Here is a 27392-nt window from a genome sequence, read left to right on the forward strand (position 1 = left end):
TTTTAGTAGCCACATGAAAAAACACACACAATAAACAGGTGAAATTAATTTTTGTAATATTTTATTTAACCCCATATAGTCAAAATATTACCATCTCAACATGTAATTGATATAATAGCTATTAATGAGATACTTTACCTACTTTTTGGTCCTAAGTGTTCAGAATTTGGTGCATCATACTTATACACACCTCAGCTTTGACTAACCACATTGCAATGCTCAGTGGCTATAGTGCTGGGCAGCTCAGTTCTAGAACATACTAATTTGAAACCTTTGAACTCTAAGTTTGGTACTGATTTGACCCACTGTCGTTGAGGGTGGCCTTGAGTTGTTGCTTCACAGTCCTGTTGCTGATTATTAGATAAATTCAGGCTCTCTGTCCAGATTTTTTTCAATATGTACCACTTTGGCAGGTCCAAGAGTGATTTTGAGAGTCCCAGACAAAGCCATTATTCTGATTTATTGATTATGTTCATACTTTTCCCTTTTGACTCATAAAACAGAATTGACCTCAGATTTTTTTGGACCAAATTTGTCCATTTGAGTTGCTGCCAATAAAAAGAGAATATTTAGGTGAGTTCCAGCCTCATTCACTTAGTATAAGGAATTTGGTTACAATGAGGTTGACAGGAATTCAGTGAGCATTCTATTGATTATAGTATTTCTTGGAAGTTGTGAAGCTGTCGGCATAATTTACATTTAAAAAGTCAAATGTTCTGATTTTATTGATTATCCCAAGTATTTCTGGAGTTTCGACTGTATGTCAAACATTCATTATTCAGCGAGTGAATATTTATTGAACATTTACTAGGCACCATAGCCCAGGCTCAGTGACAACCTGTAACCCGTAAATAGGAACATTTAATGTGGTATGATAAATGCCATGATAGACAAACTTAGGATGCTAGAAGAGCACATGGGAAGGACGTTTGAGTTAATTTTGGGGCAATCAGGGATGGCTTCTCTGATTAGATAAGCTGAACTTTTGAAGGAAAAGTAGGAATTAAATATGGCAAAAGCGGACATGGAGAGAAGAGCATTATTCTTGGCAGAGGGAATACTTTGCCCAAAGGTGAGGAAAAGAGCCATACATAGTACAACATACTGCTTGGAGTATAGAGTTCAGTGTGAGGTGGTGAGCAGTGTTTATGGAGGTGATGGCAATAGATGCCAAACATGAAAGGCCTTGAATCTCATGGCAAAGAGTTTGATTTCATGTGAGTTAACTGAGGAGAGGGACGTGATTTCTGTTTAAGAATAATTAAGAAGTTTGGAAGCAGAGTGGAGAATAAATTAGAGGAAGGCAAGACTGAGACATAGACACAAGTTTACAGGTGCTGTAAGAGAGAAAGGATGGAGGCATAGGCAAAGATTGTAGCAGAGGAGAAAAGCTAATCAACAAATACTTATTGAAGGCCTACTCTATCAGTGGAAAGAGGTAGAAGGATTTGAGAGAGAATTAGGAGGTAAAAGTGACAGGTCTTGATGACTGCAGTTAAGGGGGATGGGGGAAAAGGAGGAGTTAAGGATGATCCCAAGGTTTCTGACGTTAGGGAACAAGCCAGTGCTTGGACAATTTGAATTTTGACGTGTCTTGGGATGAAAGTGCTAACCCAAGTATATGTGTGTGTTGCCGCACTATTCGTAAAAAATGAAATAGGGATTGAATAACTAATGTACTCAATACTCTATTTTTCCTATTTCTTAGTGTAATAATTTCCTATTTGCTATAACAGATTACCACACACATAGTGCCTTAAAGCAACACAGATTTATTATTTTACAGTTTTTGAGGTCAGAAGACATGAAATTAAGATTTTAGCAGTTGTGTTCTCTCATCTTTGCTTCTTTCTCTTGACTCTGCCCCTCCTGCATCCCTCCTGTGAGGCCCTGTTTGATTACATTAGGCCCACCTGGATAATCTCCCTAGTTTAAAACCCTTAATTTAATAGTATCTGCAGAGTCCTTTTGCCATGTAAACTAACATAGTCACAGATTCTGAGAATTAGGGGGGCCATTATTCAGCCTAGCGCAGCCAGTAAAAAGAATGCTTATTAAATCTGCGTATTTACATAGAAAGATGTCACTGATAAAACAAGGGGATCCCTGTTAAGTGAAAAAAAAACAAGTTTAGTATGATCCTTTTTTTGTGTTTTTCTTTGTTTAAACATTGTACATATTGTATTTCTGCATGCATGGAAGGATACACACTACACATTTAAATAGTGGTTACTTCTGGGGACTAAGACCACAGGGAGGTGTGGAGATGACTTTAAATTTGAACCACATATTTTTTATATAAACATATATTTGTTTATTTGCAATTTTATTTGTATGAAAGTATACATGTACATAGTTGAAAAAGTAAAAAAATGCAAAGTTTATGGTAAAAAAAAATCCGCAGTCCCTTGTTATTCCTTTATACCCCAGAACTTTTTTTTTCCAGAGACATCCTTTTATGTCTTTTCACTGTTTTTTCCCTAGTACTTTCCGTTCATATTTCTAAATAACAAGCTTATGCTATTTCTTGATTTTTCTATTTTAGATATCTTTGACTTCCTACTTATGAAAATGAAGCTTTTGCTTTGTTAAATCAAACCACCCACATATACATTTTTTTTCCTCGCCCTTCATCTTAATAGAATTCTACCGAAAATTTTGTTTACATTAGCATTCAGTGGTCATTATGACACTGGAACTACTACTCTTCGCTAACCCATGTCATATACACATTGGGATTACATTTCCTTTCTTATATAGTTTTCTTTTCCCTTGAAAAAGAAATTGTCTATTTTTTTGCTAGTCTTTTGTATCCATCATTAATCAATCTCACACTCTTCACGGAAAGTTTCACTTTTTTCTTAGGAGACTCAGCATCTGTCTTTTCCTTAGAGACCTCCTTCCTGGAACGTCTGTTCTCTGGCTCCAGTCTGGATTTGTGTTCCAGGTCTGTGGCACAGCTGTTATCATGGGGTCTCTCCATTTACCCATATGGGAGAATCCTCTTCCATTCTATGTTGGATCCCTTATTTCCTGATGCTCTAATTCTTTCTGGTTTACTCCTGGTTTGGTGTAGTACATTTTCTAGTGCCTTTCTGAAATAAGGGTATATGGGAGATAGGTTTTTTTTAGATAATTTATGTTGAAAATGTCATTTTATTTTTAAGTTTAGAAAAAGTGAAAAAAACCAACATTCATAAGATAAAATGGAAACAGGAGAAAAATCCAAATATATCAGAGTTCATATGATGATTTTTCCCTTCAAAGGAATTACACAGAGAGACTAAGTTTAAATCCTTGGAGGGTATGCTCTTTTATATCCCAGCAGATTGTCACTATTCTCTCATTCAGAATATAAGAAGAAGAGTTAAGAAAATGGGTCTTACCTTTAGACCAAAACTAGTGCTCTTTGATAAATCTTTCTACTTTTTGTTTCCCTCCTTTGTAAAATGGAGACAGTAACGTTTTGGTAAAATTGCTCAGATTAAATGAGATAATGTATTATAGATTAAGATTTGGCAAGATGCCAGGCACTACTTTTACACTTATTGAAGTTCATTTTTTATGAGAATGTAGGCAACTAAATTCTGATGCCCAAGAATATTTTCATATAATATAGTTATTCATAAGGTTATAATGTGCTTAATTTTACTTGGAGTCACTTTTACTAAGTAAAAGGACTTGGAGTCATCCTTTTACTATTAAAAAATGTTCTGCAACATCTAATTTCCTATATTAAAGGCTTATTAATCTTACCTAATTTTGATGAAAAGCTTTTTATTAATCGAAGTTTATTTTTAATTACATGATTAATATGTGCTCATTATAAAAAAGTTACAAAGCAGAGAAGACTAGGAAAAAGGGAAAAATCTGTAATTTAAAATATCATGATATATTGATTCTGAGTATTTTTCTATGCATTTTTTTTCATAGTTAAGATCATGGTGTATATTCAATTTAGAGTCCTGATTCTTATATTATTACATGCTATTTGTAAATAATAGTTTTAAATTACTATAGTATTATGGTTCAAAATCTATATTTATCTTGTAGAGATACGTACTAAAATATTTACAGATAAAATGACATGTCTGATATTTGCTTCAAAATAATATGTGTGTGTGTGGGAAATGTGCTGGCCATAAATAATAGTGAAGCTAGGTAGGTGGTGGCTGTGTGGGAGTTCATTATACTATTGTGTCTTATTATATTTACTCAAAATTTTCCAAAATAAAAAGTAAACACATGAAAATAAAGACTGCAATATTCCATTATAATCTATTTGAATTTCTTTAACTATTGTTTATAGTAGGGAATTTCAGTTTTTCCCTATTTTACAACATTACTATTATAATACTAGTTATATTTCAGATAGTTTCCTTATGACAGATTTATATGAGTGGAATTACTAGGTCAAAGAATATGAACATTTTAAAGGCTTTTGATGCATACAGAGTGCTAAATTGCTTGATGAAGAATTTTATTGGCTTTATAATTGTATTCTAGGAGTGATGTTGCAAATTTTTAATGAGACAATCAAGGTTTATTATTAAGTATATTACAATAGGATTACATTTTCTGTGTTTTTATTCAAATTCTTTTTTAAGAGTGCTAGTAGCAATTCACATGGAACTAGTATTTTACAGTTTTATGGAGAGTTTTCATGCCCAGGAGATGCTATAATCTCACAACAGCTCTATGAACTATGAATTACAGAAATTCAAAGCAAAATAGAGTAAACTTTAAAAATTTAAATATTGGTGGTAATTCCTGTTACCACTAGATGGCTCTCTTAGCATGTACTTTTGAGCAAAAGCAGGTTTATTTGTAGACATTTTGAAGTTCCTCTACAGATCTTATTTAAATTCATTTTAATTGGTGTTAAAAAAAATAATGGTTTGTATCAGACTGTGATAAGCTTCTTTAGTAATGCTAAAGAAATTAAAAATGGAATTTAATATGACAGATTTTTGGGTTGCTTTTCAAGACGGAAGGAGTAATAAACTAGATGGCAGTCAGTGCCATACACATAGTATGTTTTCACTGAGTATTTTAACATTCATTAAAATTTACTGCATTGAATTGTGCTTCTTTATTTGTTATTTGGTATACAAAACAACATTTAATGCTAAGCCTTTAGTGGTTTTATTTAAGTCTAATACTACTTTATCTCTGAGGATTTAGTAGATAATGAACTACTAAGTAAATTGAGGGCTCGATCTGGAGCGATGGTCCCTTGGGTCAATTTTGTTGTCTTAATGCAACTGAGTTCCTCTAAGACTCAGAATTATTCTATGACGTGTATGGTTCACAGAAGTGAGAATCGGAAGTGAAATTGCTACATTTTGGTATTTTTATTATTTTACATTTTACTAAGTATCTTGACAAGAAAATTAGCACCTTTGATTTTGGTCGTACTTGATTTCACGTGTATTTTTTTTCATTGATTTTCAGTCTTTTTAGATCCATTGCTACTTTTTTATAATGAAAAATTTATATTGTCCCTTTGCCAGCTTGAAATGAAAATCATAGTTGTTACTTATCTGCATAATTTTAAAATAACATTATAATACCCCAATTATAATAACAGGAGAAATAAAAGGAAAGCAACTTATAATAAAATGTGTATTTTAGTATGTAAAAACTTGAGCAGACTACACTAGATGGCAGAAGAGGTAGTCAAATGCTTGCACCTATGCATAGAATCATTGTGATGTGATAGGTGTGAAAGCGTGATTCATACGAAGTCTGACAAGTAAGTTCGTGAACTCATCCTAGAAAAGTGCTACATACCTCATTGCTGAATATCACTATGGTCACCTTCGAAGTATTCCCCTTGGGAAGCTATGCACCGATGCCAGTGCCTAGTCCACCCTTCAAAACAATTTTGGAACTCTTTTTCTGGAATGGCCACCAGAGCTGTCATCATATTACCCTTGATGTCATGAATGTCATCAAAATACTTTCCTTTCAATATTTCCTTTATCTTTGGGTAAAGAAAGAAGTCGTTGGGGGCCAGATCAGGTGAGTAGGGAGGGTGTTCCAATACAGTTATTAGTTTACTTGCTAAAAACACCCTCACCGACAGTGCTGTGTGAGTTGTTGCATTGTCATGATGCGAAAGCCATGAGTTGTTGGCAAGAAGTTCAGGTTGTCTAACTTTTTCACGCAACCTTTTCAGCACTTCTAAATAGTATATTTGATTAACTGTCCAGTTGATACAAATTCATAATGAATAATCCCTCATATCAAAAAAGGTTAGCAACATCATTGTAAGAAGTTCACGAACTTGTCATATCTCGTACAGTGTTACATTGGTGATTCAGATACCCAAGTGGCATTGACATTGGTGATATGGTTTTTCCAAAATGGTGAGCAACTCTTAGTAAAGTTCTGAACAAAACAAATACATTTATAATATGGAAATATTATTTGGAAATATTATTTAGAAAATCTGGGATGCATTAATAACTGTGGAAAAATACGTGTTATTTGCACATTAAATTCTAGCCTTAGATATATTCTATGGAATGTTTGAAATTCATCAAGAACATATGACAATGTGCCATACTGAATTGTTCCGTGCATTGCTAGACCCCTACTATCCCTGGTACTTGCCCATTAAATGCTAGCAGGTAGAGCCTACTCCCCCAATCAATCCCCAAAATGCCTCCATATACATATATATTCAGAGGGCTCTTTAGGGGGCATTGCTGCTACCATGAGAACCGTTGATTTCAGAGTATTCAGCTACTTAATCTACTACACAGTTATATTGCTCATGGTATTTAAAAACCACAGTAACTTAAGTAGTCTAGGTTGTTAAATATGATATATTTTGAAAAATTAAGATAATTGCAGAATTATGGGAGAAGTTTATATGTTCAAATGCATCAGTTTTGTTGCATTCTTATAAACAGATCAGTAAGTTTGTTATTTTAAGTCCTCAGTATCCTGCCTTTTCTTGTTTAGTAAGTCAGTATATAACTTTTCCGTAATGTCAGCATTTACTTATTTTACAGTCATACAGTATAATTTGCCTCTTAAAAGATCCACTTTTTAAATTCAGGAAAATAATGTAGTAATATAGCCGAAACTTTGTAAAATGGACGCAAAATTTCCCATAACCATATCACCTGAACAATTTTTAATATTTTTCAGTATTTTTTTCTCTATGTGCATATTTTGACATTCAAAAATTAGTTTTGTGTCCTTTTTTTTCACTTATGTGGCATAACTTTTTAATGTTATTATGACTTCAAAACTATTATTTTAAGTACTGCATTTTTATTTTACTAGATTTTACAATTTAACCATTTCCTACATTTAGATTGTTCACATTATACAAATAATTAATATAAAGAAGATGCCAAAAAATGTATACACACTTTAAGAAAGGAAAAAACTATTAAAATTACGCTGATGGTAACTACTTTGAGCAAGTCATGTTTGACTTCTGCAATTACAAGAGGTGCTCAAAGTGGTTACCATCAGTGTCCAGACACTTCTGATTATGGTGAACTACTGCTTGAGCAACGTTGACCAAAGTATCCACTTGTATACATTTTTTTGGCACACCTGGTATTGAGTATTACAATTTTAATACAATTTTTTCCTTTCTTAAAATGTGTATACATTTTTTTGGCACCCTCTGTATATGTAAATATGTCTTTATTGATAGATGTTTATATATATATATATTTTTTTCTTTGCCTCTTCAAAGTTGATCTGTATATGTAAATATGAAATGTGTCTTTATTGATAGATGTTTATACATATATATATATATATATATATATTTTTTTTACCTTCTTCAAAGTTGATCTCAGAAATGGGACCGTTTAATGACTCACTAGGCTGGGACATTTTTGTAACTTTGGAGATACTAAATTCATCTATGTTTTGTTTAGATGTCCCTGGTAGATTTGGGAAAGAAGCTTTTAGAAGCGGCACGAGCGGGTCAAGATGATGAAGTTCGTATTTTGATGGCAAATGGAGCTCCTTTTACTACAGACTGGGTAAAGAATGATTTTAATGTTGTGGTGTTTTTTTTTCAATCTCATTTTTGAGTTTTTCCAGATAAAAATGTAGTCCGTATTGTCTTTATAAATTGTAAAAAAATTTTTTTGTGAACTTGTTTGAAATTTTAGAATTACAGCCGTCTTTTAAAGGGAATGGTTCGTCTTTTCTTTTCTTTTGTTTTCTTTTGTTTTCTTTTGTTTTCTTTTCTTTTTCTTTTCTTTCTTCCTTTTTTTGATATTTGACAACCTTTTCCAAATACTCTGCCCACAAAAGGGTTTTTCACTATGGAGTTCAGTAATGTAGGATGAATGTAAAATGCAGCTGCTTGGGGTTTAATTTAAAGGTCTTATAAATAGCATGAGTAGAGTTTATAGTTTAGAAAATAACAGATAAAGATTGGGGTTAATGTTATAATTGCTTCTAAAAAGAAAAAAATGTTTGCATTTCAATTGATACTTATAAAATTCTTGCAAACATGACCATTAAGAAAGAAATAAGGAGTTCTTAATTACTATAGAAGGTAGTTGTGAGGAAGACAAAAACCATAACTCTTATTTAATTCTGGGAGTAAATCAAAAGGGATAATTTTGGGAGTATGGAGGGTTAGGAATCTGGATTAACCCTTCCACTGGTAACAACTTAAAATTCCACATTTTTGATTTTGTTGTTTTTGGCATACTTGTCTCATGTACTTTTGTATTTTTCATTAAAAACAAAACAAAAATTTTTTATTGTGGAAAATTTCAAACATGCATCAACTCCTTCATACCCTTCATCCAACTTTAAAAATTATCAAATCATGATGAATTTTGTTTCCTCTATAACTGTCCACTTTTTTTGTTCTGTATTATTTTAAAACAAATTCCAGGAACCATTTCATTATTTCCATAAATATTTTAACATCTGACTTTAAAAGATAAAGATTTTTTGGTTAAATATTTAAAAAATCTCATGAATTAGAAAGTGAGAGATTATTAACCTGAAAAACTAAGTGAAGGCCAGAACCCAGAGAAATTTTACCCTAAGAACATTTGCTGACCTCAGTAAATTTTTCTGTTGGTTTTCCCACCTCACTAGCATGGATTGCTGAAGATAAACCTGAGACTGATCATAGAGAGAAGTCTTCTAGGAGATCCTCTCCCCATAGTCCTGGAATCCCAAAGACATGCACCTTAAGTGCAAGGATAAACCAGAAGTACCCCCTCCCTTCTCCTACCTGCTTCTACTGTTCCCCCTGTTGTTAGGGTACTGCAAAGAAAAGACTTGAACCAAGGCACCAAATGGAGAGAGGAAAAATTTTGTTGAGAATTTGGAGTCATGAGCCATCTGTCGTACACATATTTGTCCTAAATCCATAAATTCTATGCCTTCTGTAACACCATGTACTGAAAAATGAATTTAGAGTGATCTTTGCACTAGAGATTTCCCCAGGTTCCTGGTAGAAGCAAATGAATATCCTTTCTAGAGGTACCTACCTTCATTCCAGGCTTTATATCCATAAATGAAAGATCATGGACATGAAAGCTCAAAAACAACTGAGTACACAAGGAAACAAGGCAGCTTGGACAACAACCAACTGAAACAACTGACAAGCAGACTTACAAGGACTTTAGATAAGATTTTAATAGCAGATTGGGAACAGCGAAGAGAAAATTAGTAAACTATGAAAAAAAAAGATATGAAAAAAAAAAGTCATCCAGAATATAAAACAGAGAAAAATTGATACAAATTATAAAAGATGTAGAAGTCATGAATGCTTGTGTCAGAAAGTCTGACATACGAGTATAATCATAAATCCATAAGGACAGTGAGAATAGGGATGAAATAATTTTAAGACATAAAAGCTCAGCTTTTTCTAGGACTGAGGGTAGCTCACAGATTCAAGTAGCCCACCAAATCTCCAGCTGGATCAATTAAAAAAACCATAATCTGTATCTAGATACATCATAGTGATATAGTAGTATATTAAGACAAAAGGATCTTAAGAAGGATCAGTATTTATAATACATAAGGAATTCTCATGACTAATAAAAAGACAAAACAAACAACTGGGCAAATGACTCGATATGGTACTTGACCAAAGAGAAAGTTTGAGTGACCAGTAAACATGGAGAGATGCTCAGAGTCATTAATAATTGGACAAATGCAAAATAAAATTGTGAAATTTTATATCCACCAGATTAACCAAAAACAATCTTGCAGTACCAAGCATTGGTGAAGAGATGTAAGAATTGGTATAAACATTTTAGAGGACAGTTTGGCAGTATCTGGTAAATTTGAACATGTGCATACCCTGTGATGTAGCCACTGAATTTCTAAAAATATTCCCAGACGAAACTCTTATTCATGTACTTGAGACTTGTACAAGATTTTTAATAGTAGCGTTATTCATTACAACAAAAAACTAGAAAAAACCCAAATGTTCATTAGTAGATTGGTTAAATTAATTGTGGCTTATTCATTCAGTAGAATATTATAGAGCAGAGAAAATTAGTGAACTACACTTAACCAACATGGGTGAATCTCATGAACATAATGTTAACCAAAGAAAGGCAAATTGCAGAGAAATACATGTGGTATGATTCTATTCAAATAAAGTTCAAAACAAGCAAAACCAAAGTATGTTATTTAGGGATATATAAGTGATTATAAAAAACAAAGTAATGCAATGTTTATTACAAAATTCATAGTAGTAATTATCTCTGGGGCTGAAGGAGGGGAGTGACATGTTGGAAAATTTTAAATTGCTGGCAATGTTTTCTGGACTGTGATGGTGGTTTCACGAGTGTTTACCTTATTTTTTTCATTTAAACTGCATATATATGTATGTATAATATTTTTTGTATCATCAACTAAAAAGGTCTCAAGAAGAAAAACGTGCAAAGTAAACCCTATTATTACACTGAGCAGAATTCATGGTTGCTAAATGGGGCATTGAGCTACTTCATTAAATATTAGAATTCATGATTATAGTAAGGGACAGTTATGGGAAAATATGATAAAACTTGGAGAAAGAAAGCTATTCAAGAATCCTCTTTGATCTGTTAGAAAGACCTTCCCTTAAAAATACAAGGCTTTTAATACTAATAAAAAATTATCAGGATAAATTATTTCTACATGTATTGAGAGCAAATGCCAAGTTTTGTATATTATATTATGACTCTTGTGTGACTTCAGGTAAATTAGTAACCTCTTTGTGTTTTAGGTTCTTTTATTACAAATGAAGATAGTAGTAGTACTTTGAGAAAATTAAATGATAATATGTGTCAAGGTCTTAGAATAGTGCTTGCCATGAAAAGTGCTTAAATAAAAAGCCTTAGTTGCTGTTATTACAGTAGTAGTCTCAGCAAATTTCACATTCTGGTGAGCTATCTTGGTTCCTTGGAACATCAGTGCCTTGATAGAGAATTGTAGGGACGTTCAATGCCTCTACATGTGTGTGATATAACTTAATTCTAATTTTCAACTATTAACAGTTATGCCTCTGATAAGGCTCTTCTTCACTCACATTTTAAACTTCCCCTGTATGTTGTGAATGTGGTAGCTAGACCACATGGGACCAGTTTTATGAGAAGTGGGCTCTGGTTTGGTTCTGTCCTGACTGACCTTTGGCAAGTGCACCTCAGATCAGATTTTTCCCTTGAAAAATGACTATGTGAACTTCTTTAAAAATGTCACTTAGGTGCTTTTATTTGTTTGTTTTTAAATCCTACAAAACAGTTTAATGTAAGAATGTACACTATTACATTTATACTATATGAATTTCATAGATTAAAATTTTGTGTTGTTGGTATAAGGAAAAGATTCCAGTACGCAGAAAGATTTCTCAAACCCTAATTATCTCAAATTCCTGATGAAATTAATTTTGATTAGGCTATTTATCTGATAAAAAATGAAGAAAGCAAGTATGCGTTCAATGAAATACTGACTTCTCTTCCTCACTGAGAAGAATATGGGAATTCTTGCAGACCTCTGTGAGGAGAATGTAATAAGCATAAATTATCTCTTTTGAATTTTGAGTTACTTTGTAAATAGATAATGTAATCTGTTTGCTATGTAAACAGAAAATATAAAATAGAATGTAGTAATAGAAGTGTATTGAAAATGACTGTCACTGTGGATTGTTTTCCTTGCGGTATAGCTGGGAACTTCTCCACTTCATCTGGCAGCACAATACGGGCATTATTCCACCACAGAAGTGCTACTCCGAGCTGGTGTAAGTAGGGATGCCAGAACCAAAGTGGACCGAACGCCATTACACATGGCAGCTTCTGAGGGCCATGCCAGCATAGTAGAGGTTTTACTTAAGGTATGTGTTCTCTGTTTTTGCACTTTGCTTTTGAAAGTAAGCCCCCAAAGGCTTTATGGTTTTATAAGAGGGACAAGGAAACTAGTTTTATTGAATGTCTACTTTTTTCCCCCGTTACCTCATTTTTTTATGTGTAAGCCTGTCAAATGAAAACTATCTTAAAGTTTTCCTTTGTTGGGGGCGTGGGGAACGTTTCCTTTAAGTATGTTCTTAGTTAAGTGAAACAATTGGTTTCTTAGACATTGGTCTCTGCCATAGTGAGGGACTACACTTTTGTCTTACTCAACACAGTGAAAATGCTCATGGAAGGGAATATTAGGTTTGGATGATTAACAAACAAATAAATAATACAAATGGGGATTTTTCTTTAATCATTTAAATGCCTAAGAGAAAATTCTGAAATAGAGAATGGTAGATTTCTATATTCTTAATCCTTTTTATTCTAGCCTCCAGATCAACGTGTCCAAAAGAAATACAATGTAGCCATAAATGTGAATCAATATAATTCTAGATTTTCCATTAGAGATCTCAAAAAATGTAGGGCTGGCCCGGTGGCTCAGGTGGTGGGAGCTCCCTGCTCCTAACTCCGAGGGCTGCTGGTTCGATTCCCACATGGAATCTCAACCACAAGGTTGCTGGTTCGACTTCTCGAGTCCTGCAAGGGATGGTGGGCAGCGCCCCCTGCAACTAAGATTGAACACGTCACCTTGAGCTGAGCTGCCGCTGAGCTCCCAGATGGCTCAGTTGGTTGGAGAGCGCGGGCTCTCAACCACAAGGTTGCCGGTTCGACTCCTGCAAGGGATGGTGGGCTGTGCCCCCTGCAACTAGCAACGACAACTGGACCTGGAGCTGAACTGCACCCTCCACAACTGGGATTGAAAGGACAACAACTGGACTTGGAAGAAATCCTGAAAGTGCACACTGCTCCCCAGTGGAGTCCTGTTCCCCTTCCCCAATAAAATCTTAAAAAAAAAAAAAATGTAAAAAGTAATTTTAATACTATATTTTATTTAACCCAGTATATACAAAATATTATCATTTTAACATGGAATCAATATAAAAATTATTAATGAGATATTTCACATCCTTTTTTTTAGTGTTAAGTCTTTGAATTCCAGTGTGTATTTAGACACACAGCACATCTCTTTTCGGACTAGCTGTATTTCAAGTGCTTACTAGCCATACGTGGCTATTGGATGATATAACTCTAGATAGCTCCCTTCTTATTCTTTATATTGCACTGGTTTTGAAAGCAAAGGATATTTTTGTGTAAATAAGGAACTAGAATTAAAGAGGGTTTGGCAAGAATGCTCATAGTTTTCCTTCACTTGTGTTGTTCTAGTCCTTCAAGGTCATAGCTGGGTGACTGAAAAAATAACTGCTGCATTCTTAAGAAATTAGAAGGAAAGCAGTTAGGAAAGTCAGCATGATAGAAACAGATTAAATGACAAATGTGATTCTTGGAACATATAGATTATTCAACACAAAAAAATAGTTGATTATGTTAGTAGCAAATTCTTTAAAGTGTATAGTATTTTCATTTCAGTAATTTTAAATATTTCATATGTTAGAAATCTCTTATTTTGAAATATTTTTGTAGCATGGTGCTGATGTCAATGCAAAGGACATGTTAAAGATGACAGCTCTACATTGGGCTACAGAACACAATCATCAAGAAGTGGTGGAACTTTTAATCAAATATGGTGCTGATGTACACACGCAAAGTAAATTTTGTAAAACTGCATTTGATATTTCAATAGACAATGGGAATGAAGATTTAGCAGAGATATTACAGGTAACTTTTGGCTTTTAATTCAAGAAAATAAAAGGATCTCTGTCTTTGGATGATTTGAACTATTTAGTTTGTAGCTTTTGATTTTGGACTTGGTTATTTTGGACAGGCTTTTTTCTCTTTCACTCCCTCTTTGTTCATTTCTGTTCATTTTCCTGATTGTAAGACCATGGTTATTGCATGTAATATTACAAGATTAGATAAGGTGATTACTTTCTGTGTTTTTAAGTTCCTGAATTCTTCTAGACATTTCGTTCTATTAATTATTTTTGTTGCATACCATACCATATGGTTTTGGATACCATATGATTATTCAAAGAATGTTATACTTTCACTAAAAAAATTTTTTAGCAACCATAATAATGTCCCCTGAGTGAGTGATACAGTTTTTATCATTCTGGTTGGTTTCTTTTATTTTTCACCATCCTCAAAAAAAAAAATCTGTGAGCATGGTTATTATGACTTTTCAGCAAGTTTTTCTAATAACCACCATTCTCTTTTCTGCAGCTAGACACCATTGATGTAAATTATCTTCTTTACTTACTGCTTCTTCTTGCCTGTTTTGTTATCCTTCCTAGTAAAGCTGTTCTCTAAGACCATCTGACTCTATTGAACTTCAACTAGTCACTTAAAAGATGTTATATGTTCAGGAAAATGAATTTTGCCAGACCTCTTCCAATTCTTTTACTCCTAAAAGTGCAGTTTGGGGTTAAGTTTGAAGACAGAGAACAATTATTTGGAAAGGATAACATTATATATATAATGTTATATATTACTGAATAGTATACAAGAGGAAATAATTTGGTTTAAATAGTTAAATTTCTGTAGTCACAGAGCAGCAGAATATCTTTCAACTGTGTTCTATAAAAGCCTTTCAGACACCCATTTCTCCTGTCATGGGATTTTGCTATTTTACCTAACAGGAGAACTTAAGATATAGATTCACTGTGATTTACTGCTATACTCTCAGTAGACCATAAACAAAGATTTCCATTTGTGTTATATGATTCTTCTTAAATTACAGAATGTTCCTTTATATTTGTGTTTGTACTACATTGAAAGTTTGTGCTATATGTTCTGCTTATAATTCTGAAAACATCATGGTGATGTCCCCCAGATTGCTATGCAGAACCAAATCAACACAAACCCAGAGAGTCCCGACACTGTGACGATACATGCTGCGACCCCACAGTTTATCATTGGACCTGGAGGGGTGGTGAACCTAACAGGTCTGGTATCTTCAGAAAATTCATCCAAGGCAACAGGTATTGAGATGCATATAGGATAGCTGTTGGGATTTTATGCGTTAGTAGGTATTCATCCTTTTAAGAAAGGACAGTTGGAGAATGAGGGTAAGAAAATTTCAGCCACTTTGGGGTTTTTTTTGGTATAATTGGCAAAAAAGCAAATTTTTATGAGACAAAATTATCTAAAAAAAGATGATATTGTAAACTGTACTGCAATATTATCTTTCAAAAACCAGCTTGTTTTTCACAAAACTAATATTATCCAAGCTCATATAAGAATTGAATAAAATAAAACAGAATATCAGAAGAGTGCATTAGGTTAAGTTTCTTAAAATTCATATCTATTTTCTCTTTTCTTATAGATGAAACAGGTGTATCTGCTGTTCAGTTTGGAAACTCCTCCACGTCAGTATTAGCGACATTAGCTGCCTTAGCTGAAGCATCTGCCCCCTTGTCCAATTCTTCAGAAACTCCAGGTAAGAAAAACAAGTCAAATGTGTACATTAAAAGTTGGAGATTCAAATATTTACAGAGGCCAGAAGGGTAATAAAAGGCTAAAGTGGGCAGGGTTGAGACTATGGTCGTCTGAAGAGAGTGGCAAGGCGTGGGGCACCTGCTGCTCCGCTCTAGCTGACTACAGCCCATGCTCAGCGTGGCCAGATTCTGTTTTTTCCTGGGAAGCCAAAAAATTTGAATTTTCAAAGAATATCACATCTTGGCAATTAATTAAAACTTAATTAAAATAAAAAATAACTTTGTGTAGTTCACAGAAAACATGTCTGTGTACCCAGTTTCACTTTTGTTTTATTAGTCTGACTTTTTGTATAAATAAAGTATGTAGATAAATATGAATTTGCTGTCTTTTTCATAACTTTTTATTTTTGTTAGTTCTATTAGAATGATATGAAATCTTAACAACTGATAGAACTAGGAAATAGCGTACCAACACCAACCACCATCACCATTAAGGGATGACAAACAGCATTAATAACTGGTTTAGATAAAGTTTATAATTAACCAAAATAGTTCTTGCCATAATTATTATGTAAGTAAAATATTTTTTTAATTAGGGAATTTTAAAAAAAAACTCCACAAAATTCTTACTGTAGTTTAAGCTTATAAAATTGAAGAATAATTTATTGTCAGTCATTATTTAAATTAATGTTTTTTAAAAGTGTGATCAATGATATTTGGTTGGTGCAAAAGTAATTGCGGTTTTTACAGTTGTTTTTAACCTTTTAAACCACAATTACCTTTGCACCAACCTAATAACAATTCACTGAATGCTCATGTGCTATGCAGTGTGGCAAATTTTTTACTGATGATCTCGTTTAATCCTCATCAAAAAGTTTGAAGGTAGAGGTAAAGGTAGATATTACTGAATTTGAGTCTTAAAGGTGCTACTGATTGGAAGATGTATTTTTTTGCGGGGGAAGGGGAGAACCTACTTACCTGTCTCTTCTCTGTCTTTCTCTCCTTCTTTCTCTAGTAGTAGCTAGTGATAATAAACTTTTATTCATTCTCCAGCTTCTTTCGCATCGTAATAAATGTTTGAATTTAAGCATTTATACTTCTTCAGAGTCATCAGATTTTTCTGAATCACTTTTGGCCATTAGCAATTACGTGCATCATCATATCGACATGCTGCTTTTATAACCTATGCCTAGATCTCTTTAGCACCTTGGTAATTGCATAAGTATATCAAAGAAGATTAATTTCATTGGTGGTTTCTATTTGGTTAAACTTGTAAATTTTTTCTTCATTTAAAGTGCATATCTAAAAATTAAAATAACTTTTCTTGAAAGTCAGCTGGAAGTTTTGACATTTAGATATTTAGCTCCATGATATCTAATTGGTCATACCAATGTCTCAAACTTCTACTTTTGAAAATTTTATGTGTGATCTAGTCCGAGTGCATTAGTAATTTCAATAGACTTATTGCATGTGGCTTACAGTGTTCTACGAGCACAGTAATTTTTCCTTTTAATGCTATATCATAGTGGAATCTTTTTGAAGATGTTTTAACAGCTTGAGTTGAGTTAAAGTTCAGGTAAGTATATTGCCACCAGTGTAAACATCTCAAACGAGGTGGGTAATCAGATCAAGAAATATCTTTTCACAGCTCAATTTGCATGTGCTCAGGCAAATTATTTGTTTGCCTCTTGCCTCTCCAGTTTCCTTTAACATCAATTGTCAGATTAATCTTCACTTTAGAAATGTTTACATATATTTTTTTCCAGGGACATCTTAGGATCTGGGAAATAAAGTAGTACTCCCATTTTATATATGATGAAACTGAGGTTTGTGGAAGTTAAATAATTTTGCCCAAAGTAGCAGGGCTATTAAGTGGTGAAAGGAGGTTGGTGCTCAAGGTCTGATTCGCAAATTGTGTGTCTGTGACCACTAGGATACGCAATTTCTTAAGGTGATCAGTGGACTGGAATCTTTTAGAATGTTTATAACTTGGTTTGTGATAGGAATAAATATTTGTGTAATTACATTTTGTCTTATATGAAACAAAAGTATCACTATTACTGCTTTTACTCCTGAGGTGTGTTTGTTGAAGCAGTCTGTTGAAATGTTCTGTTCCTCTTTTGCCCTTTTTAAATGAATGAAGACCAAAATATAAGAACCTTCAGGACACTAATTGGTACTGCTCATATTCTTTTCCTTTACCAACCATAGTAGTACAATAAACACATCTTCTGGGTACCAAATAGCGAGAATGTAGCCGCAGATGGACTGCAGTGGAAGTGGAGGCTGGCTGGCTGACATGGTCCTGTGTATAGAGGGAGGGTGTTTGTGATAGTCTAGGATACCATGCCATTTCACTTGGGAACTATGGCTTTGAATAGCACCTTCATGATTACATTAGGACCATCTTTCACATATAAAATTAATCTTGATGTTAGTCCAATGGGAACCTCATAAAGGACATCAGTCTAATATAATGTTTTCATTATGAAACCAAATGATATTGCTGTCTTTTCTTTATGTTATAAGCAAATACAACTGCAGTTTGTCAATGTTTAATGATTAGAATAGATCATTGAATGTTTCCTTGCTAGCGTTTTTTTATGTAAATTTTTCCAGTTTTATTCTTTCCTCATAAACCTTTATTTTTCCAAGTATTTAACTTGTTTGAAATGTTTAAATCTCCATGTATAATTTTCATGATTATTTATCACTTTAATAGAAGTGTAGAAAAATTGGTAAGTCTCAATATACTCTGAAGAATTTGTTGCTAATGTTCATTTTTAATAAATGACTGGTTTTGTTGGGAAATATATATTTTAGTTCCTGAGCCCATAGAACTATGCTCATGTTCTTACTTGTAATAAATAATTATTAGGTCTATCTGGGTTTAGGCCAGGCCAAAAAAAGATGATGAAACAATTGATATTAACCATACATTTAATTTGGCAAAATGAATTATAGAAAAATAATGGCTAATATTTATGCGATTCTTGCTGTACATACTTGCTACTGTGCCAAGTGCTTTATATGCATTATCTCATTTTGTTCTCACAGTAGTCATCTGAACTAAGATACTACCTTTGAGCATTGACCAAGATTTAATTTTCAGGTTTAAGGTTTCAGAAATATTTCATTAGTATATCCTGAGTTGATATAAAGGATTGACTCACACTCAGCCAACTCCTAAGAAGGTGATACATAAATCAAAGTGCTATTATTTATCTTTAAGGGAGTATGCAGCTGTCTTTTGACACATGAAATTAACTTATATTGGAAATAAATCAGTGAAAAAATTCACAGCTTTTAAATGTATACACATAAAATTTTCAAAAACTTGCTTATACTATCCTTCAGAATTTTGGAGTGGAGTGATTCAGGAGAAAAATCAGGCATCTCAATATTAGTATAGTAATTGTCATTCTCTTTTACATTATTAAAACACTGGTAGAACTTCTGCTTGGAAATAGTTGGGAATTAGCTTGTTAATTAATGTACCCAATGATTAGAAGGCTATCTTCCTTTAATATTCTGTGTCTAGTTTTCTATTAATTTGAATTCCTCTTAATTAATTTGAATTAATATGATGACAACAAGAGTAAAATTCTTAAATTTTGTGTGAATCACAATCATTTTCTTAATCAGTTCTACCCCAGTAGATTCTGATTGAGTAGGTTTGGGGTGGGGCCCTGATATCTATATTTTTAACATGCTCCCAAAGGTAATTCTGATGGCACACCAAAGTTTAAGAATTTGACCCAAAATTTAAAAGGTCTATTTCTACTATTAAATTGGGTATAGTGAATATATAAAGATTATAAGTGTACTATATCATAGATTTGCTTGAATAATATACATTTGTTAATTATTTCATTTTTATATATAATATAATATCTATTCAATTATTTACGGGCCACATAGGTGAATCTCTATAAGCAAAGTGTGTGGGAGAGAGCAAAGGCTTTCTTTAATTGCTTTAATAGTGAAATATATGGAGGTCTGCCAATTAAGTTCGCGAACTTATCCTAGAAAAGGTGCTACATACCTCTTTGCTGATATCACGATGGTCACCTTCAAAGTACTCCTCTCGGGAAGCTCTGCACCAACGCCAGTGCCTAGTCCACCCTTCAAGGCAATTTTGGAACTCTTTCTGGAATGGCTGTCAGAGCTGTCGTCATATTACCCTTGATGTCCTGAATGTCATCAAAATGTCTTCCTTTCAATATTTCCTTTATCTTCGGGTAAAGAAAGAAGTCATTGGGGGCCAGATCAGGTGAGTAAGGCAGGTGTTCCAATACAGTTATTTGTTTACTGGCTAAAAGCTCCCTCACAGACAGTGCCATGTGAGCTGGTGCATTGTCGTGATGCAAAAGCCATGAATTATTGGCAAAAAGTTCAGGTCGTCTAACTTTTTCACACAGACTTTTCATCACTTCCAAATAGTAAACTTGGTTAACTTTGTCCAGTTGGTACAGATTCACAAAGAAGAATCCTTGTTATATCAAAAAAGATTAGCAACATCATTGCATCAAGTTGGTGAACTTAATTGTCAGACCTCGTTATCTAGATACTTGCTGCTGCATCTTTTCAAGAGTTGAATAATTAAGGAGCAAGGTTCAGGTAATTAGGATATAATTAAAACAAAAATGTGACACTAATTATCAAGACCAGATTTCTTATGTTGAAGTGAGAAGAATGTTACATGTTGAGCACTTTAAAAATAAAGCAGAATACATAATTATTCACTGCAAACAGTCTGTAAATCCAGTAGGGTTTATTTATCTCTAATTTATGTACCTCTTTACATTTTCTCTTATTTATATATACTATTATTCTAACACATTGATTTCCGATCAAACGAATCAGAAAACTTGTAGATTATGGGAATTCCTATGAAATTGTATCTCTTAACAGATGCTGATCAGTGAACATTGATAAAATTGTGGTTTAAAAAAATTAGTATTACTGACCTCTGTTTTATTAAAGAAAAAGAGTTGTTTCAGGGTACTAAGTGTGGTTACCTACTTAAACTGAGTATGTATCTACCATATTTGCTGGAAGTTCCTATAATTAGGCTTGATAATTTTAAGAGTTACGTTTTTCTATTGACTGATATTTCATCTTGTACCATATTAGTAGTCTGTTTTTCAGTCTATTTTGGCTCCTTTTTTCTGTTTAGTATTTTGGTTCTTTTGCTTTATTTGATTTGTTGCAGTAGTTACCTAGCCAGGTAGGAGATTTAGCATCAGAAAATAATGTACAAGTTCTGTGTGCTTAGTCACAATTGAACAGTTCATTGGACTAGCAAGACTTGTAGAGGTTCTGTTAACATGTACTTTATTATTTTTTTTTCTTATGCCCTCATTTCACTAATTTTGGGAAAAGCAAGCATTTTCCTGAAACACACATATTTGAAGTGTTCTCTTAGTATATTTTTCTGTGCGTGAAACTAAAGCGAGCTTTTGTTTCCTTTTCAAGGTTTTAAGCTTGGAACTTAGATGTCTCTACTTCAGAAGTAGAAAGACCAGGCCTTTTAGAGCCAGCTCTTAGCTGCTAATTTTCCAAAGAATTGTCAACAAACTTGAAGTTTAGTACTCCAGTATAGGGAATGTAGGAGGGAGACTAAAGGGGAGAGTTACGGTTACATAGTAGGAACATATAATCTTGTTAGAGAAATGAGAAATAAACATGTGAAAGGTCAACGAGTAGTTTAAAATTGTTATATAAGAGCTTTGTAAATAAATTATTTAGATAGTTGCTGTCATTGTTCCTCAGATGAAAAAGATTCCCTTTAGCTAGAGTTGAGGGCATAGGGTTGGTGGAGTGGGATGGTGCCCTAAAGTATGGATGGGATTTAGGGAATTACGCTACCTTTTTCCTCATACAGAAACCCACCTCCATGTAGTACACTATTTATTAATAAGCAGAGGCAATCCTACCTTTCTACCAAAACTTACAGGCTACTCTGTTATAGGTATTTCCTATTTGAAAAATCAAAATTCCAGGAAACTCATACTCTTAATCCTTTTCTTCCTACATTAAAACAAACATAAAGTACAAATAATAATTCATGGAAAAGGATATATCAGGTTTTGTATTAAGGAGCAACTCAAAATTGTTCTCGTGCCAAAATTTCCATTTATTGGTTTACAAACAGCTGTTCATTTATAATCAGAAAAGTATTATTTATTCATTCATTGAACAGATTTTTGTTGAACATCCCTTCATATTTTGGGTAGTATGCTAGGTGCTAGAGAGAAAATAGTTCAATTAGATACAGTCCCAATCTTTATGGACCATGTAGTCTTTTGGTAGAATGAGATATTAAAACAGTTATTCACACAGAAATAATTGTGATTAGTGCTACATATAGAGTACAGGGTTTTAATCGACTCGGGTAGATCAGAGAATCTTTTCAGAGACAAAGACATTTAAATTAAAGATTAAATCAGAATTAGTAGAGCAGAATTTGGGGAAAAAACATTTTAGGAAGAGAGACACGTGAAGCTTTTGAGGCAGGAAAGAACTTGTCCTTTCAGGGGACTCAGAGGCCAATGTGGCTGAGCCCAGTGAGTAGGAGAGTAACTCACATGGTTGAAGGTAAGATTATACAGGACTTTGCAAGCAGTTACTTTGGCAGGCTCTGGAAGGGAGTTTAGTTGGGAGTCTAATGCAGTCAGCCAGGGAAGACATAATGCTACCGTGTTTCCCTGAAAATAAGATCGGGTCTTATATTAATTTTTGGTCCAAAAGACGCATCAGGGCTTATATTCAGGGATGTCATCCTGAAAAATCATACTAGGGCTTATTTTCCAGTTAGGTCTTATTTTCGGGGAAACACGGTAGCATGGATTAGAATTTGGCAGAGAGATAATGAGAAATGAATAGATTTGCAAGTTATTTGGATTGTAGAATCAGAGGTTATAATTGGTTATATACAGGCCTTATATCAGCAATATAGTTTGTCTGGCCCTTTTAAAATAAACACTTTCGTAAAACACTATTTTATGGCTATAGCCTGTAGTCCTATATGGATTTTGCTTTTCTTAGTCTGATTCTTTCTTGTGGCCCGGCTATATAATCCTTTGATTAAATAGACATCTATGACCACCCTTCTGCTGATTGTTAATGAAATGGTTTTTCCAAAGGTATAATGCATCTGGTGGTGGTTTTCCTCCTTTCTCCTAATAATAGTTAAATTTGAATCAGGTCCCCTTTGCACATAGTTCTTTTATCTATTCCTAAAATAGAGCAATAAAACTGAATTGACTTTAAAGAATGACTTTCATAAGATTATTTTGTTTTTGCTTTTTTCAATTTCAATTGCAGACATAATACCTTTGAAATGTTATTTTTTCTTCAATGAACAGTTTCTATTTTATTGTTGAAATATTTATATATAGAATTTTCAGTCTTCTAGAACATCTTAAAGACAGTTTTCCCCTGTGCTATTTGAATGTTTTGTGTGTGTGTGTGTGTGTGTATATATATATGTACATATGTACATATATATATATATATATATTTTTTAATAACACTCTTTTTCAGGCTTTCTGTTCTTACATTTTTCGACATTTCACTGTTGGGTTCTTAAGGTTTCTGGGGGGCACTTTGTCTTATGCAGTCGGTTTCCTTGTAATTTCTTCTTTAATTCCTTAGCATAGCACAACTTAAAAAAAAAGCTTTTTAGATGAAAGGCAAGCACTGTCTTATTTTAAATGACAGTCATTGCAAATAGTGCAAAGATGAAAGTTCTTGAGTTGTGCCTTGATTGTGTGTGATCTCAGAAATTTCTTACATATGATTATGCTTTAAAATATTTACTGCTTGTAGTTAGCATTCAACCAGAGTGAACATTTCTTTTATGTGGGTGTTTTTTTAAAAAATCAAAGCAATAGTTAATGTATTTGAAAACCTTAGTAGTTGTTCTATTGACTATATTACTGTTTTATTCCCTACATTTCATTTTATAATTATCTTCCTGAAATTTTCTTAAGTGCTTGGTGATAAAGCCTAATTATAGTTTAAGACACACAAAAATGAGAGAACTCAAAACATAAAGGTTGTTTGCATTTTGAGTATCATCTGCAGTTTGTATTGTGACTTGAGTTTCAAATAAAACAGTAACAGGTTGCAGCCAGGCCTGTTGCCATGAGTGCATCCTTGAAAACTAGGGTCCTAGTGCTTATCTTGACTTATAAAAAGGAATTCATATATTTAGGGCCTCGCTCTGTCTTTAGTAAATCCTGTGGTCATTGATATCCAGAATGTTCTGCTGGAAGTTGGTAGTAACTTAGTGTGTTTCAGAGCAACTGTGTATCTGGATAGTAGCATGACTTCAGGAGAAAATCATTTTATTTAATTACACTTTTGGTAAAGTGTTGCCTCAACACATTTAAAAAACCATATAATTTAGAAATAGTTTTTATGCCATTTCTTCTTTCAAATCTAGTTCTATTAAAACATTTTTTATGTTGACAGTTTTCAAAGCCATAGAATAATTGGAGGATGAACTTTATACCTTTCCCTTGTATTTACCAACTGTTAACATCTTGCCACACTTGCATGTTCACACACGCACACTTATTTCACTAAGTTATCTGCGGGTAGACTGCGGACATTGTAAGACTTATCCTGAAATACTTCAACATGTGTCTCCTCAAGAACAACGACAGCCTCCTACATATTCACAGCTCCATTATATTTTCTAAAAACATCAACATTAATTTAGTAACATATCTGACATGTGGTCCATCATTCAAGTTTCCCCAAGATGTCCTTTATAACTGTTTGTTTGTTTTTCATCCAGGATCCAGTCAAAGTTCATGTATTTGGTTATTGTGTCTCTTTAGATTCCCCCAATCTAGGACAGTTCCACTGCCTCCCTTGTTTTTTATGACATTAAAATCTTGGTAGAGTCTAAGTGAGTGGTCTGTAGGATCATCCACATTCTGGATTCATTTGTTTCTTAATAATTAGATTCAGGTCAAACATTCCCAGGAAGAACGCAGTGATATTTTGGAATCTCCCATTGCATTACATTAGGAGGCACATAATGGCAAGTCAGCCTGGTAATGACCACTTGCTGAGAGCGGTGTCTCTATAGGCACAGTTTTCTCTTTGTGACTAATGCTAGTCTTTGGTGTGTTACTTTGAAAATATGTGTATATCTTCTTCCTCAAAACATTTCACCTATTAGTGATCTTTGCTTGACTCAGTTATTACATCGATGGTTACAATGATGATTTTTTCTTATTTTGTTAGATTTCATTCTTCTATCAAGAAGATCTTTCCTCTTTCCCCATTTCTCTCTCTTGTCATTATGAAGTATTATTATAGGTAAATGGATTTTTTAAAATTCAGTGTGTTATAGTCTGTTAATGTCATTATTCCTTTTGATGTTGTTTTTTATTGAAGTGTAACATACATACAGAAAAGTGTGTAGATCTTAAGTGTATGCTAGTATAATGAATTATCATAAAATGATCACACATATAATCAGGGCTCAGTTCATAAATGGGAAGTACACAGTATATTTGGTGTGTCTGATTTACATCACTGAGTGTGGTTTTTTTGGTCAGATTTATCCATGTTTTGCATTTAGTCAGTTAAATTGCTGTGTGGTATTCCAGTGTATGAATCTACCATAGTTAATTTACCCATTGTACTTGTAATGTATATCTGGTTTGTTTCAAGTTTTTGACTGTTTTAAGTAAAGCTGCTCTGAATCCTCCTGTGATGTCTTTTGGGATCAGTAAGTTGGTCATAGAGTTGCCTGTGGGAAAGCATTTTGTCAGCATTAACTTGTGATTTCTTTGCCCAGACAAAGCCAGGAGTGCTGTTTTCAGGTGCCAGAGTCCCCTCTAAGCCTCTCATAAAATATGAAGAGCATAGCTTTGGATTTTATTGATATAAATGTTAATATGTTGTATTATTCACTGTCGTACAGTACAAGATCTATGTGCTACTTATTATCAAGGTAACCCTTGTTCACACAATCCAAAAAGGGAATACTATTTACTCTGTCTACTTTAAGAATACAAATTGTCATGTTTCATTGGATATGGGAATGTTTATCAACTGATACGTAAATGGAGTATAACCACATACATAATTCTCTCAGATTGTGGAGTTTTATTAAGCAGGTGTAAACTTCGTCATATCCTTGGTCTTAGAAGATCTTATAAATTTTGTACCTTGTATAACTAAATGAAGAGAAATTGTTTATTTAAACACACACATGCATAGATAGTTGGAACTCACTTTTTGTAAATTGTGGGACTTGTAGTCAACTGTTTACGCAGACATATACAGCACTGCTGGAGACTAAGATTTAAAACCGTGTAAAAGCTTTTCTGTATAAGAAAGAAGTGGGAAAGCAAAGGTGGCAAAGGAAAAGAAACTTCTATTTGTACTTGTATATATGTTCACTGATTTTTACTTTTTTTTTTTCTTCTCCAGTAGTGGCTACAGAGGAAGTAGTTACTGCAGAATCTGTGGATGGTGCAATTCAACAAGTAGTTAGTTCAGGGGGTCAGCAAGTCATCACAATAGTTACAGATGGAATTCAGCTTGGAAATTTGCACTCCATTCCAACCAGTGGCATAGGTCAGCCCATCATTGTCACCATGCCAGATGGACAGCAAGGTTGGTAGTAGGCATTTATATAAAGTTTGTGTTTATTCTCAATTCATAGGAAATCATGATATGTTTTTCAAAGCATTTATTTTTGCCTTAAATTATGTGCGTGTTTTCTCTGAGTGTATACCAGATGGAAAGAGGAATTGACTCCCAAAGGATTCTGGGTGGAAAATGAGCTTAAATAAATAATTCAAAATCTGCATTGGACAATAATTTCCTAGTCCCTTTTAATGCAATCCATATATCATGTGGGCTTTTTAAAATATCATGTAAGAAAAGGCTACTTAAGAAGAAATTGGACTTAAGACTTGAAGTAGGAATGTGATGGCAACTTTTAGCAGCTTTGTTGATAATTTTTCCTTTTTTTTTTCTTTGAAGCCACAGGGAGCAATAAAATGAATGAAACAGAAGCCCCAACAACATTTTCAGTGAAAGTAAAAGGGTTAGAAAAATGTAAAATTCCATATTTTAAGTGCTGCCAAAAACATCTAAGACCATTACAGCCAGGCAAGAGAACTCTCATTAAAGCCCACAATGGTGCATCAAAAAAAAAAAAAAAGGGTTGATCTCAGAAATCAGCATAAATATACTTCCAGCAAGACAGGGAGGGCCCAGACTGAGTAGGAAGTGCTACAAACAGGGCAAAGATAAAATAGGGCATGAATACTAGAGGAAGCAGAAGGAGAAGGTGCAGAAAGTTCCTATCTGAGCAAGCACTGCCCTGTACTCAGTTCCCTAAAAACAGAAGCGTGTGCACACAACCTTTTAGAAAATGGGTAGGATGGCAGAGACCATGCTTCTTCATGGCCAATGTAGGAATTATGAACAGAAAGGGCTGGAGGTAGAAGTTCTCCTAAATTAGGTTTGATTTAGTGACAGAGGAGGTATGATACTATAGAGAGACCAG

The 27392-nt window shown here is 33.6% G+C and overlaps 1 protein-coding gene across 12 annotated transcripts in view; it reads left to right on the forward strand.

Moving 5' to 3' along the window:
- The window catches only part of GABPB1 (GA binding protein transcription factor subunit beta 1), a 57764-nt gene that overhangs the window by 20722 nt on the left and 9650 nt on the right, over nt 1–27392 (forward strand). For 6 of the 12 annotated variants that reach the window (XM_019730661.2, XM_074327756.1, XM_074327750.1 and 3 more), the window contains exons 2-7: nt 7911–8018; nt 12164–12331; nt 13932–14126; nt 15241–15388; nt 15733–15846; nt 26306–26491. In XM_019730661.2, coding sequence (XP_019586220.1) covers nt 7911–8018; nt 12164–12331; nt 13932–14126; nt 15241–15388; nt 15733–15846; nt 26306–26491 — 919 coding nt within the window. Of the gene's footprint in view, nt 1–2318; nt 2948–7910; nt 8019–12163; nt 12332–13931; nt 14127–15240; nt 15389–15732; nt 15847–26305; nt 26492–27392 lie in introns of those variants that run through there. The other 6 variants (XM_019730667.2, XM_074327753.1, XM_074327755.1 and 3 more) reach the window with 4 other exon arrangements.

This window comes from Rhinolophus sinicus, linkage group LG03, assembly GCF_036562045.2.
Source record: "Rhinolophus sinicus isolate RSC01 linkage group LG03, ASM3656204v1, whole genome shotgun sequence".
In the NCBI taxonomy this organism is placed as follows: Eukaryota; Metazoa; Chordata; class Mammalia; order Chiroptera; family Rhinolophidae; genus Rhinolophus; species Rhinolophus sinicus.